The sequence below is a fragment of the Astatotilapia calliptera genome, chromosome 7 (assembly GCF_964374335.1).
Source record: "Astatotilapia calliptera chromosome 7, fAstCal68.1, whole genome shotgun sequence".
Classification (NCBI taxonomy): Eukaryota; Metazoa; Chordata; class Actinopteri; order Cichliformes; family Cichlidae; genus Astatotilapia; species Astatotilapia calliptera.
Window position 1 is genome coordinate 23,920,428 of NC_137428.1, and position 17,816 is coordinate 23,938,243.

The window sequence follows — 17,816 nt, forward strand, 5'->3', positions numbered from 1 at the left end:
CTACATGAAAGAGCCACACATGACTCCAGCCATACTCTTCCACAACGAAACCACGTTTCTATAGTGGCCGCTGAGGATTAAAGGCCTCGCTCTAACCTCCGGGCTATCTTCTACCCTGCATAACTTTGCAGCTGCTATTTGCAATGTAAATTAAAATCTATATTTTGTTTACCGTCTCGCACTTGTGTGTGCTAATCAGCTTCTCTGCATCGTTAGAGGCTCGCTGCGTACACCCTGTGCAGCGGTGAGTGTGACAGCTCGACGTAATTCTAAAAATCAGATAACCTACCATATGATTCCTCATCTTCTGTTGTTGCGCGATAACATCTAATTTCCCCATCTCTTGAGTCATCTTACAAAGACATCATCTGCTCATCGTGAAATCAATATGCTGCGGAAACACCATTACAACAGTCTTCACAGCGTGCTTGAGTGAATCACTCGAGATCTGAGATGAAAAACGCACACACGCAGGTACACAAATACACCGTCTCCTGTGTCCTTGCATATAATAAGAATAATTCGACTTTCGGTGTGTAATTTAAGTTTGTCTCATTGCACATTCAGAAAAAAAGGTAATCAGGAGATTGGCACCGGTATCAGGATGAATTATGGTGGGTTCATAGGGGACAGAGAGATGTTGTTGGTGAAAGGCACAGTGCTGCCTTTAGTAGTAGCAAAAAAATCAAAATATTAAAACATGCAGGCAGTGCTGTCCCCTCACTGCAAAAAAGTGGGTTTAAGAGACAAGCAGGTCAGGTAGGGCCGCTCTGTTTCCTCACATGTAGATGCTTCCACAGTCCAAAGTCCCGCACTTGAGGACAAATTAAAGGAAAAACAGGAATAAACTGCATGGGTAAGATGATGAGTCCCAGAGTACTTTAATGGGGTTTGGCTCTGATTCCAAAGTTCCTGGAAGTCTAGCGGAGGGAGAACGAGGATCACTCTCATGAAAGACATTCCCTCATTTGGTGCTTTGATGGATGGTGGTAGACAGCGCTGTCTGACGCATCAGGCTAAAATCTCCCATGGACATTCAGCTGGGTTGCATAAGATCCACATCATATTAATGCTCATCAAACCATTCGGTGACTCCTCGTGCAATATTGATGGGGCCATTGTCATCCTGGAAGAGACCACTTCCTACAGGGTAGGGATGTTTCATAATGGGATGAAAGTAATCAATCAGGGCAATTTACTTAATTTTTTAATTTTATTTTATTTTTTACAATAACCCTTCATTTTAAGGAGACTATCTGACCCAAACCATGCAAACAAAATTCCCAGATCCTCCAGTTTCCCACACAGATGGAGCAGAGGATCCTGTTTTTCCCTTTCATTATTCACCTTTCTATATGCAATGACTAACTGGTGATTTTAAAGTAGCTCTAGGTGCAAATGAATGACCATGAATTGTTGTCTCTCTCTGTCAACCCTGTAATGGACTGGTGACCTGTTTGTACTGTACTGCCACCTTTTCCCAAAAGTCGGCCGTCAGCTTTGCAACCCTTTAAAAGATTAGTCAGTGGCAGTTACTGAAATTATTTGCTTTACTACTGACAACAGAAGAGTCAACCACCATGCTGGCGTCTCTGTGAGACTTTGAGCTAAATGCTAACACAAGCTAGCTCATAATAATAACGGTAACACTCTGATGCTGAGCAGGAACAGCACAATGTTTAACATGCTAATGTCTGCAAATTGGCACTAGACAGAAAGCAAAGCATTGAACCAAAGCATCAGAGAAAATAAAATATGGATGATGGTGGTTCTACACGATGGAGTGGGGCTCAGAATCACAACTGAGAAGTGAAATAAACAAAAATAAACAAAAAATCTGCATCCCTTGATATGATAAAATAAAATAATCTGCCTCCATCTCAGCCACGTCTCTCTGACTTTGTCTCCAAATTGCCCACCTGCCCTCTGATAGGCTCATTTCCAATCTTCACATCTCTGCCATACATCATACCAGGTCTCTCTATTATCTTGTAAACCTTTCCTTTCAGTCTTTGCTGTTATCGCTCTGTCACAAATCACCCCTGATACTCGTCTTCACCTGCTCCACCCTGCCTGGACTCTCTCCTTTGGGTATCTTGTGCACTGTCTATCGCTTTAGATCGTTGAACCCTGGTATTTAAACTCATTTACCTTCCCTACCTCTTCTCCTTGCACCCTTCCACCTGTCTCCTTTTCACTCACACATATATTCTGTCTTACTTGACTACTGACTTTCATTCCTCTTTTCTCCAGTGCATGCCTCCACCTCTCCAGCATCTCTTCCACCTGCTCACTATTCTCACTACAGTTCACAGTGTTGTCTATAAACAAACATCAGTCCACAGAAACTCCTGCCTGACCTAATCTGTCAGCCTGTCCATTACCAGCAAACAAGAAGGGGCACAGACCAGCTTAAACCCATGTGCCAGTCCTACTGCACTCCACACCGCTGTCTCGCTGCCCCATCCTCACCATCGCCACTTCTGACTTCCTCATGCAGTACCGCAGTTCCTCTCTTGGCACCCTATAATATGCTTTCTCTAGATCCACAAAGACAGTGCAGCTTCCTCTGACCTTCTCTATACTTCTCCATCAAAACTCTCAAAGCAGACATCACATCTGCAGTGCTCTTTCTCAGCCAACTGACTGTCAGCTCTGTTTGTAACCGAGTTTCAACAACTCCTTCCCATAGCTTCACGATATGGCTCCTCAGTTTTATCCCTCTGTAGTTACTACTCTGCACATCAGCCTTGTTTTTAAAAAATCAGTACTGGTACACTGCTTTTCCATTCCTCAGCCCTTTCTTACTCTCCAGGATTGCCCACTGCCCTCTCTCCAAGACATATTCATACCTGCACAGGTAAGTCACTAGACAATTTAATAAAGACAGTAAGATTCATCTTTTTGGAAATATGAATGTATGTATAAAATAACTGAGCCAATTAATAATGTAAATGTTGATCACCTGGCTTTCAATAATCCGATGGTGCACTAATAAAAGGAAAGGTATCCTCTCAGTCATTAGGATTCATCCTCTAAGAGGAAATGTGTATGCAAAATCTGATGGGGATGCTTTTACTGTCTTCTAGATATTTACACCAGTGATGGATCAAGTGACTGACCAACATGCAACGTGCCTATATGCAGACATTTAAAATGGATTGTCTTTAGAATATTTGGCTCTGGGCCTATGATGGCAAAGTTAATATGCAGTAACCTGAAGTGGAGCCCAGCAGCTAGACAGTATCTTCCTAAGAATCAAAGCAAAATCAGATTGAGCAGTTAAAAACAATAACAACAACGAGCCGATGACAGCCTAGGAGAAGTCAGACCTGTAGACATCCCCTCTTTTAAAGTCCCTCTCTCTGCTTCTCTCTCTGGCACTGCTATAATTTTCCCGGGTGAAATGATGGATGAGGCGGTGTCAGCCCATGTTCATTATAATGCACACTATCTATTCTTCTCAGCCAGACTCTCCGCGCTCCAGGAAATGCCAGAGTGGTATTGGACCCACGAAGAGAGGCGAGAATCCCATCTGATTTTACCGAGAGGATTTGCTGCTAGGTGCGTGTTAACTCAGCACACGGTAATTCATCAATCGCTAATGAAGATACTGCGAGGCGACTGCTCATTCTCAAAAGAAACACATTCCTCTCTGGCTGTGAATGATGAACTCCCTTTGATGCCCATAATCCCCTGCAATATGCTCGTCTTGAATTAATAATAATGTGGATGGCGGCCTTTGTGTGAAACATTTGGAAAACACAGCAGTGTTTGTCCCTGAAAACTGATTTTCACAATCACATTCAAAGTAACGTCTTCATGAAGTGTAAATCCATGGCTAGGAATGTCTCTAGTTCTGCCTTATCAAAAGCAATCAACTACATGTGCAAGCTGTATCACAACCTTAAAATACATTTCCTGTGGGTGAAACATGGCACGGTGGTGCAGTGATTAGCACTGTCACCTCACAGCAAGAAGGTTGTGGGTTTTAATATACTGGCTGGCTGACTGGGAAATTTGTGTGGAGAAAGCATGGATTGCTCTATTAGCCCTGCGACAGACTGCTGTCCTGCCCAGGGTGTACCGTGCCTCTCGCCCTGTGACAGCTGGGGTGTCCACCACCACTATAACCTTAAATTGGATGAGCAGAAGAAAATAGTTTTATGGAGGTGGCTTAACAAGATGACAATTATTGGTGTTTTTCTATTATTCACACCCTTATGTGACCATTTTTTGGCCCTCATATTAAATAAATAGCCTAATTAAAGTATATATTTTACAATCACGCTTGTTAACATGTCAAATTTGTAATGAACCGTGTGCTACTCTTGATTATAAACGTGACTAAAATAACGCAGTGGATGTTATTTTTTGACATGTACCTAACCCACCCTGGCAAAGGCAGCGCCTTCCCCAAGTGTCAGCTGCCTCGGCAGCAGAGGAGGGTGACCCAGCGCGCCGTATAAACACTGCTCAGTACTGCCTCCAGGAACACCGCAAAAAGCACAAAGTACTGATTTGGACTCCAAAGATCCCGATCAGATCAAGTGACCGTGAGATTTGCCAGAACAAATGGGATGCACAGATATCTCACCACCCCATGAATCCAAAGGCTCTGCTGCCCACATTCCCATGGGAGGTCCTGTGTCTGTGCCCACATGAGTCAGAGCTGTTTTGGTATCACAGGGGACAGGGCTGATTTCTGTGAACAACTTTTATTTGCTCCACAGCAGTTTCACAGTTATAGGAAATGTCTTTGTTTGTCATTGTTCATGTGGTGCAAACCTTTTCAAGCGTATTAGCAACAGAAAAAAAAATCTTACTAATAAGGATGTTTTCCAACTTAAACTTTGGCTGTTATATCTCATCATGAATATTTAATATCACTAATAAATATTTAAGAACCGCAAACACATTTTTTAGGAGCATTAATAAAACTTGATGTCCTGACTGATATAAAGCGTCCTTTTACATGTCAGGAGACACACTTCCTGAATAAAGCGCACACGGATGCACGGCACATCTAAACAGATTGTCCGGACAAACATATTATCTTTAATCACAGCAGTAATGCTTCCTTTCTCCTCGGTCAGCAGGGGCCTGACAAAGGGGAAATGTGTGGCATATTGAAATAGATTTATTCAAACTGATAGCATCTCATCCTATCAGCTTCACACCAAGTGGGCCAAACAGTCTTCAAAGCCTTTAAGGGTGTATTGAACAAAAGAGGGGGGAAAAGTGTCCAAATGAGTTCTGGATCATTCCAGGAGCAAAGGGATCGATAACCACCAGGCTAAGCTCCTCTCGCTCATCCATCTGATTCATATCTTGCCCTCTCTCTGCTTTTTTTTTTTTTTTTTTTTGTGCAGATATGAGAGGAATCACCAGACTAAAGGCTTCTGGTCTGTGGCAATATGTACCAGCTTCTGGCTGTTTTCTCAAATACATAAAGCTGTATGTAGTGATTAATGTGAGAACTGAACCAGTGTCAGGATGGACTAGATAAGTCAGCATATTGCGATCTTCACTGGAAACATAAGGCAACAAAGGGAATATACAGACATCCGTAAATAGCTCTGTTAGATCTGGAATTAGAGGTAACGTCTCTTGTGTGGAAAGGATCTTCTGATTAGCCTGGAAGTGCCACTGAGCAACTGTTTATACACTTCAAATAAGGTTCAGATGGCTGCAAATTTCGTGAAAAGTTTGCATCATGTGTCCACCTGACAGTCATGACTCACATGATTAAATTAATCAAAACACTACATCAGTCAGTTATTGTTAGTATTATTACAAATACTGTTTTATATTACTAATTTCTTTTTATATATATTATTCATGTATGTCACTTTTAGAATGCGTCTAACGAGTCATACAAAGGCTGTGAGACACTGGTGGCCCTTCTCAGCTGCTTTTTCTCTAAAGATAACATCTCAGTTCAACAGAGGGAAAATAATACACGGGCAGGTGGTTTTGTAGTGTGTAAGCACTTAAAAATCATTATATGACTCCAAATGAAAAAGTCAGATCAGGTCAGTGTTCAATGACATATTTCATTTTTCTGAGGGCGGAGAGATGAAAAGCTTTTGGGCTAAATAAAGTAACTATTGAATCTTAAGGCCTCTAGGGGGATCCACATGCAAAGGTCTGCATATTCTTCTGTTTTGAGCAAGAGCAGCCCAGTTACTTCAGTGTAGTCAGAAAAGACTCTTTTCAGAAAAAAAAAGAGCATCAGGTTAGCATAACTAAGTAACTGCTGAGCAAGATTAAAGACCGAATCCAGTTAACTTTGATATCCAATCATAAAGAAAACCCAAGCAAATATAATGCATGTACAGCATGTGAGTCACTAACAGTAACACAAATATTTTATGTGCTGACTTCTGAATGGCCTCTGCAGTACAAGGAAAGAGTGTCTGCATAATAATGCTTTGTTCTTAAGCCTCAAAGGAGACTGCTTGACACAGGACCTGAACCGCATGTTTATGGATGGAGTTTACAAAATCTCTAACAGCACACTTGTAATATAAATATAACTTGTGTACACTGCATTGACAGAATAATAATCAGTACATATTATTATAATGCACTTCCACTGGATAGATTAAATCAAGCAAAAATTGGAATATTTCCAGGCAATTTCATGTCTTTGGTATTCTGCCTGGAAACCCGAGTAAGTATCAAATCAAATCAAATCAAATCACTTTTATTGTCACATCACATGTGCAGGTACACTGGTACAGTACATGTGAGTGAAATTCTTGTGTGCGAGCTTCACAAGCAACAGAGTTGTGCAACAATACAATAATGTAAAACAAGCAAAATATAAGAATGGCTAAATCTGAGACTAATAAATATATGTACAATATATAATAGTATATGCATTACTGGATGTGTATACTAAATATGTTTTTCTACGTGTGTGTGTGTGTGTGTGTGTGTGTGTGTGTGTGTGTGTGTGTGTGTGTGTGTGTGTGTGTGTATACATATTTTACAAATTAAATAGAGTAAACAATAAAATAAAATATATAAAAATATACAGAGTTGGTTGAGACATGTGCAAAACAGAGGCATTTATATACAGTGTGGAGTGCATAATGTTGAAGTAGTGGAGGTGAGGTGTCTATGATGTGTTCAGCAGTCTGATGGCCTGATGGAAAAAGCTGTCTCTCAGTCTGCTGGTTCGGGACCGGATGCTGCAGAACCTCCTTCCTGATGGAAGTAGTCTGAACAGTTTATGGCTGGGGCGACTGGAGTCCTTGATGATCCTCCCCGCTTTCCTCAGGCAGCGCTTCCTGTAGATGTCTTGGAGGGAGGGAAGCTCACCTCCAATTATCCGTTCAGAGCGAAGTATTTGTGATGGGTTGAGTTTGTTGGCTTACTTAAATTTGAAATTAAAATTTAACAATAGCATGAGATTCTTTTCAAATTATTTATTTGATCTATTTTCATGCTAAAACAATAACTACACATATTACAAAGAAAAAAGCATCAATGACAGAATTTGCTAAGTGTGTACACAATTGTTGATCTTGAGAGGAAACCAACAAATCTCTATTCAAACCAGCATTTATCAAATGTGTGGCCTTAATGTCTTGGAATATGTAAAGCTGTAAGAAAATTACAGAGGTGCTTTCACTTTTAATGCTGTTTTAATGTATAGTAAAAGCTTTAGCAAACTATTGCCCAGTTGCGAAAGCCTGAATGGGGCCGTATCAGCAGGCTACTATTATCTCCCAATATTAGCTATTTGTTGATCTATCATTAATAACACCCGATAGATAAAAATGTAAAAAGCAAAGAGACGAAAGAAACACCCTTCAGTATAGTTTGTTCACCACCAGGCGAATAACTTAATAACTAACAGGAATTCGGTATCTTAATTTAAAAAAAAAAAGTGCTTGACTGTTTTCTTTTTTTGTAAAACTGTACATTCGAAAATTCATTGATGACAGCAACAATTATATTTTAGCATTAAAAATATATTCAAAATGCATTTTAGCATTTTTAAATGTTTTTAAAAATAAATATTTAACTTTTTTGACACCATACACTAAAACAATAGTTGAAATATAGTAGTAAGTAGATATACAGTTAAACAGCCAACTCAACATGACCTTGGTTCTGGCGTCTTAGGCCTTGGGGCTAGGGTGGGGTTCATGGTGGACTTGACTCGTGATAACCTGTGTGTCTTTCAAATCTTGGCTGCGGCCCTGAATACAACCACTCTAAATAACTCCCAATCTTTGGTTTGACTCCTATTGAGTATTTTCATTTTTTCGCGTGAGACAAGCCTCAGAAATGTTTTCAGATTATATGTGATGCACATGCTGAGTGTAAGACTAACCTACATAGATATCTCTTATGAAACACTGTGTGCTCAGTAAGTCATTCTGACCTCTATTCTGTCACATCCTCTGTTGTGAGAGCACAGATACATTATGTAACCAATGCATCACAGAATGACACCGTGCAGTGATAAAAAAAATAATATATATATATTTAATAAATAAAATAATAACCCTTCACGGCGCGTTTCAGGCAGAACAAAAGATCACAGAAACAAAGCGCACTGTCGCGTCCGCCTCTAATATCAAATACACTCAACTACTGTAATCCTGGACTTTGATCACGTGAGTACAAACTTGGCCAAATGGAAAAGGCGAGTCTCGGGTAGTACGCTTCCGACCGCCATTACATTACAATGCGCGGTGGGCTGGACGATCGTGCGCGAAGAAACGCCACAGCGCTCGGCGTAAAACAAACAGACACGGAGGGTGAGAGTGACACATTCGGGCTGCGCGCACGCATACACTTCCATAGCTGCATAATAACGCCGTCTGAGAGATAAACAATGAGGAAGGAGTCGCCGCCGAGGAAACCAAACACGCCTTTGAGGATTTAATTCAATAGCGAAAGAGAAACAGGAGGATGCGCTTTTAAATGCCGAGGTGGTGCTTTATGAGACATTTCAAATATCTTTATATCTGCAGCATGCAACATATTCTTTATGTCAGCAACGGGCGCCAGACAAGGACGGACACTTCTGCTTGAACTGTGCGTTTTTAAAGAAATCCTACCTGATATATGTATTTTTTTTCTGGTGTGCAAGACTGAGGCTGTTGTGGTCGCGAGAGGACGTTTCGTAATGATACAAAGCTGAAAGGAAGGAAGGATTTTTTCAAACCTCCGTCTGCACAGACGCCTGTTTGTCGTTTTCCTGCTGGTGGAGTGAACCCTGCAAGAAGAGTTTTTTTCTTGTCTCAACGCTTTGACTCATGATTCAGGCTAACTGAGGAGCCCGCTCGACTTTGTCCGTCCTGCCGCGGAGGAGCACTTGGTTGGTTGGTTGGTGTGTGTTTGTGTGTGTGTGGAGGGGGAAGCTTTTTTTAGAGACCTCTCCGTCTGCGCTCCCGTTTAATTCAAGAGCAACAGAGGGATTAAACATTCCTGCCCGCACCACCCGTTTGTGTGTGTGTGTGTGTGTGTGTGTGTGTGTGTGTGTGTGTGTGTGTGTGTGTGTGTGTGTGTGTGTGTGTGTGTTTTCACGCGCACTGGGGTTACATTATTGTGAGAGGAACGGTTGTGACAAGAAAGACGGCTATAAATAGCACACGCGATTCTCGAAAACTATCACAAGTGGTGCATCAGCTTGTGGAAACGGAATCAGATATCCTGCGTGCTCCTCAACTTGATTGTTTCGCAGTGCAGCGATTATATTTCAAGAAGTTTTGACTCTTTAATTTTTTTGTTTGTTTTAGGAGGAGGAGAGGAGGTAGGCTGTTCCCAGAGCGAGGAAGAAAAGGGAGTCGTCGTCCCCCCCCCCCCTTACAAATGGATTACGGTCATTTAATGATGAAACTATCCGCGGAGAGACTGATTTGGAAACAGGCGAATCTTCCTCGGGATTGAAATGGATACATTTGTGCGCTCTCCGGCTGTTGACAGTGATCAGATTTGGAATCGCCCGACCTGGATTGTAACAATGTTGTGATCCCCCGCACACGCTTGGATATATCAACACTACAACACAGGCTTTTTTTGTTTTTATTTTTTTAATGCATTTTGCACTTCTTTTTGAAAACGCCCATCCGACCACTCCGAGCCTATTATCCGGACCTCTTGTGAGGTTATAAACCTGCTTGTTTTTTTAAATTTCATTTTTTATATATAAATTGTTATTTTTAATTTTTTTTTATATTTTTGGGGGGCAGATTCGTGAGGGAACCGATTTGTCAGCCCCTGCTCGGTGTTTGATAACCGATGTAGGATTTCGACATGCCCTGCGCTGACGACCCCAAAGGCGGACCATTATGACTACATCGGCGAATTGGGTGGCTAACGGGGCAAGCCTTGAGGACTGCCACTCCAACATCTTCTCTCTGGTACGGTATTAATAAATCATGTTCGTCACAGACACGCGAGGCGGCTGTGATGGACAAGTCATAAGACAGTGGGGAGGCACGCTTTAATGTGTGTCTGCTGTACGAAGGTGAACCAATCGCTGATGTTGTTATTAGGCAATCATTAACACGGGTTAGTGATTCGGAATAAACAGCATATTTCACCACTGTATGCCTGATATCATAAAAGGAGGGTTTAACGAGGATAATTCAACTTTGCTATCACATTTTCAAACCAAAACAAATCTCGTGGCGCTTTAAAACGCAGGGTTCAAATGCTACTACAACTGACTGGTCAATTATTTGTGTATTTGCATGTATCTGGCAAGTAAACAATAGATAAACAGTCATTTATTTTCTCCCTATGAAGAGCACAGTGGCCATTATCCTCCACCCCCTTTAAATAATCATTTCACTGGAAATCTTGCAGGAACTCTAACGCATTGCCAAGCAACTAACTTGGAAAGGAGCCCTGCTGCTGCCGCTGTCAGATATCTCTACAGCCAGAGAATAAAGCAAAAAAAACCCCCCCAAAAAAAACAAAACCCAAAGAACCCCCCCCCCCAAAAAAAAAAAAAAAAACAACAACAAAAAAACAAAAAAAACTCCGATTTTCAGAAAATAATAGTTTTATGCATGGCGCTGCTAGAAAAAAAAATGCTACCTATCTCATAAATTGGAAAAAGAAGAAGATCTGAGAATGAGAATTAGTGGAATAATTGTCTCACAAGAGAATTTTTTTTCAAAGCAAGAGAGATCTTGACAGGCAGCATCATGTATTAGGCACACAACGGAAGCAGCACTTTCACACTGAAAACAAGGTGTTTTTGACTCTCCAGGCAGCAGCATTTTTGCAGAGGGTGGAAGAGAACCGAGCGGCGGTGCTTTCACAGTTTTTCATCCTGCAATCAGCGAGTTAACTGTCTTACTACAACAGGCAGCCAAGTGGAAAGGCATGCGGTAGACTGAGCTCAGGCGCAGGCTGCCGCTGAGAACCACAACAACATATGGGTCCTGGGGGCTTTTCTTTAGGTGATCATGCAGGTTGTCGAACTGCAACAGCAGTTGGGACCCTGTTACACTACATACTGAAGTCATAGGGGCACATGTCACATGATTTAAAAAGCACGACACAAAACAGGAGATAGGGGAAGAATAGACTTTGTAGTTAGCACAGAAAGTCAAAATGAATCATCACTTCTTCTTTCTTGTGTACTTGAGTAATATTGGTGTCTGTAACTGGAACAAAGGGGGGGATTTCGAGCTATTTGAGACGCTTGTTTGGATTGCAGTTGCACAGAAACACTGGCATTACGCTAGAAGTCAGCCTGTCAGAAAAGAAAACATCGATTGCCTCTCTGTCACCGTGTCATTCGCGGATATTCCCTTGTGTGTGCGTGGGTGTGTGTCGGGGGAGAGAGCTTGCATTCACTCGCTGTGGCATTATTGGCCATCGTGAACATCCCTTTCAAACGCAGGGAGAAAGACACCATCCATCAGCTGACTTGTTTAGAATATTTATGACTGGCTGGTGCCTAAGTGGTTGCTCACTGGCAGGACTCATGCAGTTCCAAGACGGGACAAAACACTAATGAGACACCGAGTATCCTGATTATAGGGGATGATGGAGACAAAGAGACAGCAATGAAGAGTTGCATTTTGATGCTCATGTGACAAAATGCGGCAGAGGTGGAGGTTGAGGTGCTGTTAATATCACCCGAAGGGAATGAAATGAATCAGCAAACAAAATCTTCAGCATATTCGCGCTTATTGTTTCCTGCAGGCGTCGCTTTAATGCAGAAACGGTTATTGATTAGTGGATGGAATATTGATCAACAAGGAGAGTAATTATTACCTTTATTTAACCAGGAAGTCCCAATGAGCTCAGATCTGTTTTACAAGGGAGGCTTGGCCAAGGTAATCAATCACAATATAATAAATATAATATGTTAAAAAAAAGAAAGCTACAAATACAACTTAAAATACAAGATCTACAGCATAATGTAGAATATATAAATACTCATAACATTTAACATGCACAGGTCTCCTGCAGTGCATTCATTCCTTATGATGCTTTTAAACTCACCACTAGATGCAGGCATGATGGAGATGAGGTCTTTCTGTCTGAACTATAAGCACATCAGGAAACAACCATTTAGAGGAAAGTAGCTGGTAACTGTTACAAAGCTACAAAGGTAGAGTGGAAGCTTAGTTACTATTGCTTTGTAGATTAGATGAACCAGCTACTCCTATTCTTCTGATTTTATGAATCAGTCGAAGGCAGCATCAGGTTTTTTTTTCTTTTTCATGACAATAAAACTGGCTCTGAGGTGGGATGTTTGTGTTTTTTATCTTTCCCTCTAGGTTGTGTTCTAGTGGCTAATCACTGAGCGCTCCTGCTCTGACAGCCTGTTAAACAGCATTCCAGCATGCATTAACCTTGTCGCTCACACCGACTTGCTTACTGTTATTGCAACCCGCACCAGTAAAAAAACAAGGGTACCTTAGGAAGCATAAGCTCCCATAATGTGGGAACTTCATGGGGGCACGGTAGGATTACTGTCATGAGCTCCGTGTGGCCCGTGTCAGATTCTTGAGATTGCTGCAATCACACAACCCACAAAACAACTGTCTTGTGTGCTGGAGATCATCCATCTGTGACAGAAAGCAAACAAGAACCTTTTAGGTGGGAGGCAAAAAAGAAAAAAAAAAAAGAAAGGAAAAAGAGGTGACACGGTGAGCTAAGTCGAAGTGGCACTGAAACAGGGAAGGGTGGAGGAAAGGGAGAAGAGGAGAAACAGGAATGTTTTGGGCTAAAGGAGCGAGCAGAGAGAGAGGGAGAGGCTGATGGACTGAAGCAGAATCTGTTTTCATTTTAGGAAAGTATTATGACTGATGTGCATTTCCTGACTGCTAGCCTCAGCCTATTTGAGCGAGAAACTGAGAGTGAAAGAGTGAGACAGAGCACGAGAGAAAATTAAAGAGGGAGAATGTAATGGGAAAGAGAGTGAGTGAGAGAGAGAGAGAGAGAGAGAGAGGGAACAGTCATCTTTCTGTGGACTGGGCAGGTTCTTGTAAGACTGAGTCCCAGCCTGAATATGAAACGCAAGGAGGAGACAGTTAAGAGCCTCACAACACAGGAAGCCTGTGTGTGTGTGTGTGTGTGTGTGTTTGCACTGGGCACACTGTAAACCATGCAGACTCTGGAGGAAAACTTCAAACACCCGTCATATTATACACACAGGCAGACAAACACACCCGGAGATGCTTTCACAAACACAAGCAGCAACACAAAAAGAGAGGTGGTGGTTAAGAAAAATAAACACCCACATTCCCACACTCAAACATATGTATCGCAAAAGTGCACGGGCACACTAAAGTCCTCCCACTCTTGCGTGTGCGTACACACCATGCACCTCGTCGCCTTCATCCGGGGTGTGAATGTATCCTACATCCCGGGCTTGTGCAAACATATGTGGAATGGAGAGACCTTAATTAAAGGACTTCTCCTGTCCCCCTCGACAGAGGCACGTGGAGTGTAACACTGGTAATTAAGTGTCCTCAAGTAGAGGTCTAATGTGATCAACTAAAAGGTGCTCATTAGCCAAACTGTATTCCAATAGAGATCTTGCTTGTATAATGATGATGCTACTGTCTGGCGTGGACATAAAAATGCTAAGAGATGAGGCTGAGGGAATAGCATTAACAGCGGCGTCTTGATTTATGGCAGGTGAGCGGCCATGGCTTGTAAGAAGAAGCAGGTAATCAGGAGCAGTGCCTTTTTAATTTAAGCTGTTTGCGTCTGCTTGTTATTAATGGTAGAGAATATTGCAAGGTTGCTTAGGGATGAAAAAGAGCTGGTGGTTGGATAGTGTGCATGTCGTGGTCTGCTGAGCCAAGAAATTGTTAAACTGGGCATCATTTGAATTGTGTGTTGGAACTATACAGCAAGACTACTGTTTTTGGTATTTGGTACACTCAGAGAATGAAAAATGTATAGCTGTTTAATATATATATATAGGTTGTTTGTTTGTTTCTACCATAATGACCTCTAAAAATAAATAATTATTAGCAAATAATGTCACGTATATTACTAGTAGTAGATTGTCGGTCCTCTCAATACGATAGATATTTTTAACATTTTGAGATATTCAGAGATTTATCATTTTTTATTTAAACTGCTAATTATGATCACCTTACAAAAGCACCCAGGACCCATATGTTGTTGTGGTTCTCAGCGGCAGCCTGCGGCTGAGCTCAGTCTACCGCATGCCTTTCCACTTGGCTGCCTGTTGTAGTAAGACAGTTAACTCGCTGATTGCAGGATGAAAAACTGTGAGTTAAACTTTGTCAGTATTTGTTTTACCAAAAAGATAGTTATGTCACTTCAGTTTTTCTCTTGCTGCAAAATGAGATTAGATTGTCAAGCATCAGGGCGATCGTGGCTCAAGAGTTGCGAGTAATCGGAAGGTTGCCAGTTCGAGCCCCGCCTTGGACAGTCTCGATCGTTGTGTCCTTGGGCGAGACACTTCACCCGTTGCCTACTGGTGGTGGTCAGAGGGCCCGGTGGCGCCGGTGTCCAGCAGCCTCGCCTCTGTCAGTGCGCCCCAGGGTGGCTGTGGCTACAATGTAGCTTGTTATCACCAGTGTGTGAATGTGTGTGTGAATGAGTGGATGACTGGACGTGTAAAGCGCTTTGGGGTCCTTAGGGACTAGTAAAGCACTATATAAATACCGGCCATTTACCATTTACCATACCAACGCTGTCACTGGAACCTGCTATAAATGAATAAAAAATTCAGACTAAACAATAAGTTGGCAGTTACATTCAATCTGTTTCTGATGATAGAGCAATTAACTGTGATAACTTTAATTGTGATGTCAAAAATCACACAGTCCGTTGCTGTCTGTGTAGAAATTCACTATTAACGATTACAATTGCACTGAGCAATATTCCTGTTCTATAGTAACATAACCAGAATACAACCAGCTGGCAGCCAATTGAGTCGAGTCCCCTTGAATTCTGCTCATTGACAAAGATTCATTCAGACTGAGGGCAACATGCCTGCAGTCTGTATTTATAAACTACTTGCAACTATTTGCAAACCTTCGACAATCTCGCTGAGAGCAGTTGCAGTCAGTCCAAGTCAGACTGCAACTGTTTGCAGAAAGGTTGCCTCCTACCAGGTGACATGTACCAATCGCCTTATGATCAAAAGTGTGAGTGATTGTGCTGGTGTTGGATGTTTTTTCGGTTTCCTTGGCTAACATTATCTCAGGATTGTGGTACATGAGGTTATCCCGCTTATTCATCGAATTCCCAGAGTATTTTGGGATTGTCTGTCCTGTATCGATATGCTATCACTACGTGAAACTATGCTGCATCAGGTTCCCCCTACATCTAATAAGTAGCAAAACATACAAAAGTAGCAGGAGTATGTGAGTAATAGCTTAGATGTAGTGTCACCATGATGCTGTTTATTCTTCTGCTGTAAATGGCCTGCTCAGTGCACGTCTCAGTCACAGTTATTTACCCGCCAAAATCATGGGAGTCCAGCCATAAACCAGTAACAATTTAGTAACAATTTTTCAAACTGTAGCTAAAGACATGCAGTGATAGCACGCAGAATGACTTGTTTCCTTGTGTAAACACAAGCATTTTTTTAAGAATAAATTAGCCAATAAGCAAGAAAAGGTAAAGGAAAATTTTTTAAGAAGCATTAGCTACAACATATGTAGTGTTAAACTTGGTTAAGACTACATTAAGCTGTTGAATCGTATGTTTTTAATGGAAGACACCCCACGCTGTCCTTGGTGAACATTATAAAAGCGGAGGAAGAAACTGCTCACTGGTGTGTTTTGTTATAGAATATGCAAGTGTATAGCACAAGGGATTAAGTCATTCCAGGCTTGTCTACACATACAGTTGTCAGTATAAATTTAGCATCTTTCAAATCTATGTGTATATAAATAAGAAAAAGATGATTACAAAATCAGGATCTGTCAGATGAAATGATGAGTAAACAAACCTTAATCTAGGCATTCGATATCAGATGCCGGCATTGTTTAAATAAATGCGCTGCGGCTTTTTTATACAAAGATTTTTAAGGGCGACACTGAAGCCAGGACAGCATTAAGGAGTGATCATTCCAGGCTGCTCGCTTGTAGTTCACACAGGTAGCGCTGGCTTCACCTAGCCTCTGTGCAACACCTCCCACTAATCTGCCATCGCCGCCGCAGAGGGAATCCTTTGTCATGGCAATAGGTCTTGTTCAAGCAGTGGCCCACCTGTCTGCCTGGACAGGGCATGCTCTGTGTCAGAAACACATGCTGCACTCAAATAAGTTGTGAATGACCAGTGTAGTAGTTACAGAAATAGGATAGAGTACGAGTCGAAAACAGGAAGACGGGAATCGCCTCGCTCGTACTTCTGTTTTCACTACACATCCCTTTTCTCGTAAATACTCTCGAGCGTAGTCATGGATCTTATCTGAGCAGAGGGCTTGTCAGGGACCTGCCGCAGAGGTGAAGAACGGTTCAAAGGCAGAGTGGGCGGGAAGGGAGGGAAGGAAGCGCTGCCGGTCCCAGAGCTGGATATGGGACAGGATGGTGCAGGAGTATTTTGGAGCACGGTGGCTTGAGTGTGAAATATGTAAACCCAGCAGTGCCAGCTGTGTTCTATTCTTAGCGCCCGCTGGTGCTCCTGCATGTGTGTAGGGCGACAGAAGTCTGAGAGGGGAAGGAGGATTGGCAGGAATGGGCAGTAGCTGGTGCCATCAGCTGCCCGTGACAGCTGGAAAGTTTGGTAGGTGGTTGGCGAATAGGCTGATAGACTTTTAGAGAAATGTGTATTGAAAACATCATTGTTTAGTGTTGCTTTTGCCATTTTCTTGTCATACTGGGATAAAAAGTACAACATTTTCTTAGCTTTGCACAAGAAAACATTTTATTCACAGAAGAAAAATACATATATATATATATATGTATACAATTTAGACTAAATGGATACTGTGTATTACACAGTAGGTTATATTATTTGTATGATAATGACATTAAAAATAATCCAAAAGGTACAAAAGAGCACAAAGACAGCTGTGAGCTGTAGTTCAGACTTATTCTACCTGCCACTCAGAGTGGTCCCACCTCTAGTAATGCATATATTTCAGCCGTAATGAAATTTAAATGGGCCAGTTATAAATAAAAATCAGTTTCATGCAGCTGTTATGAAGGGGAAAGTAGCTATAAAAACCAAAGCTGTATTTTACCATGCTATAAAGACGTTTAACTCTATTGTAAGGTTGGACATTTTAACATGAGGGTCTGTGGGGACTGACTTGCTTTTAGAGCCAACCACAAATGGACATTGGAGGCACTGCAGTTTTTGGCACTTCAGCGTTGGCTTCATTTTTC

The 17,816-nt window shown here is 41.8% G+C and overlaps 1 protein-coding gene across 3 annotated transcripts in view; it reads left to right on the forward strand.

Annotated features, from left to right (window-relative positions):
- Positions 1–8,729: 8,729 nt before the first annotated feature.
- LOC113025707 (mediator complex subunit 13L) overlaps positions 8,730–17,816 on the forward strand; it is an 88,917-nt gene continuing 79,830 nt past the window's right edge. For 2 of the 3 annotated variants that reach the window (XM_080304271.1, XM_026173782.2), the window contains exon 1: positions 9,887–10,388. In XM_080304271.1, coding sequence (XP_080160397.1) covers positions 10,317–10,388 — 72 coding nt within the window. In that variant the 5' untranslated portion in view covers positions 9,887–10,316. Of the gene's footprint in view, positions 9,344–9,764; positions 10,389–17,816 lie in introns of those variants that run through there. The other variant, XM_080304272.1, reaches the window with a different exon arrangement.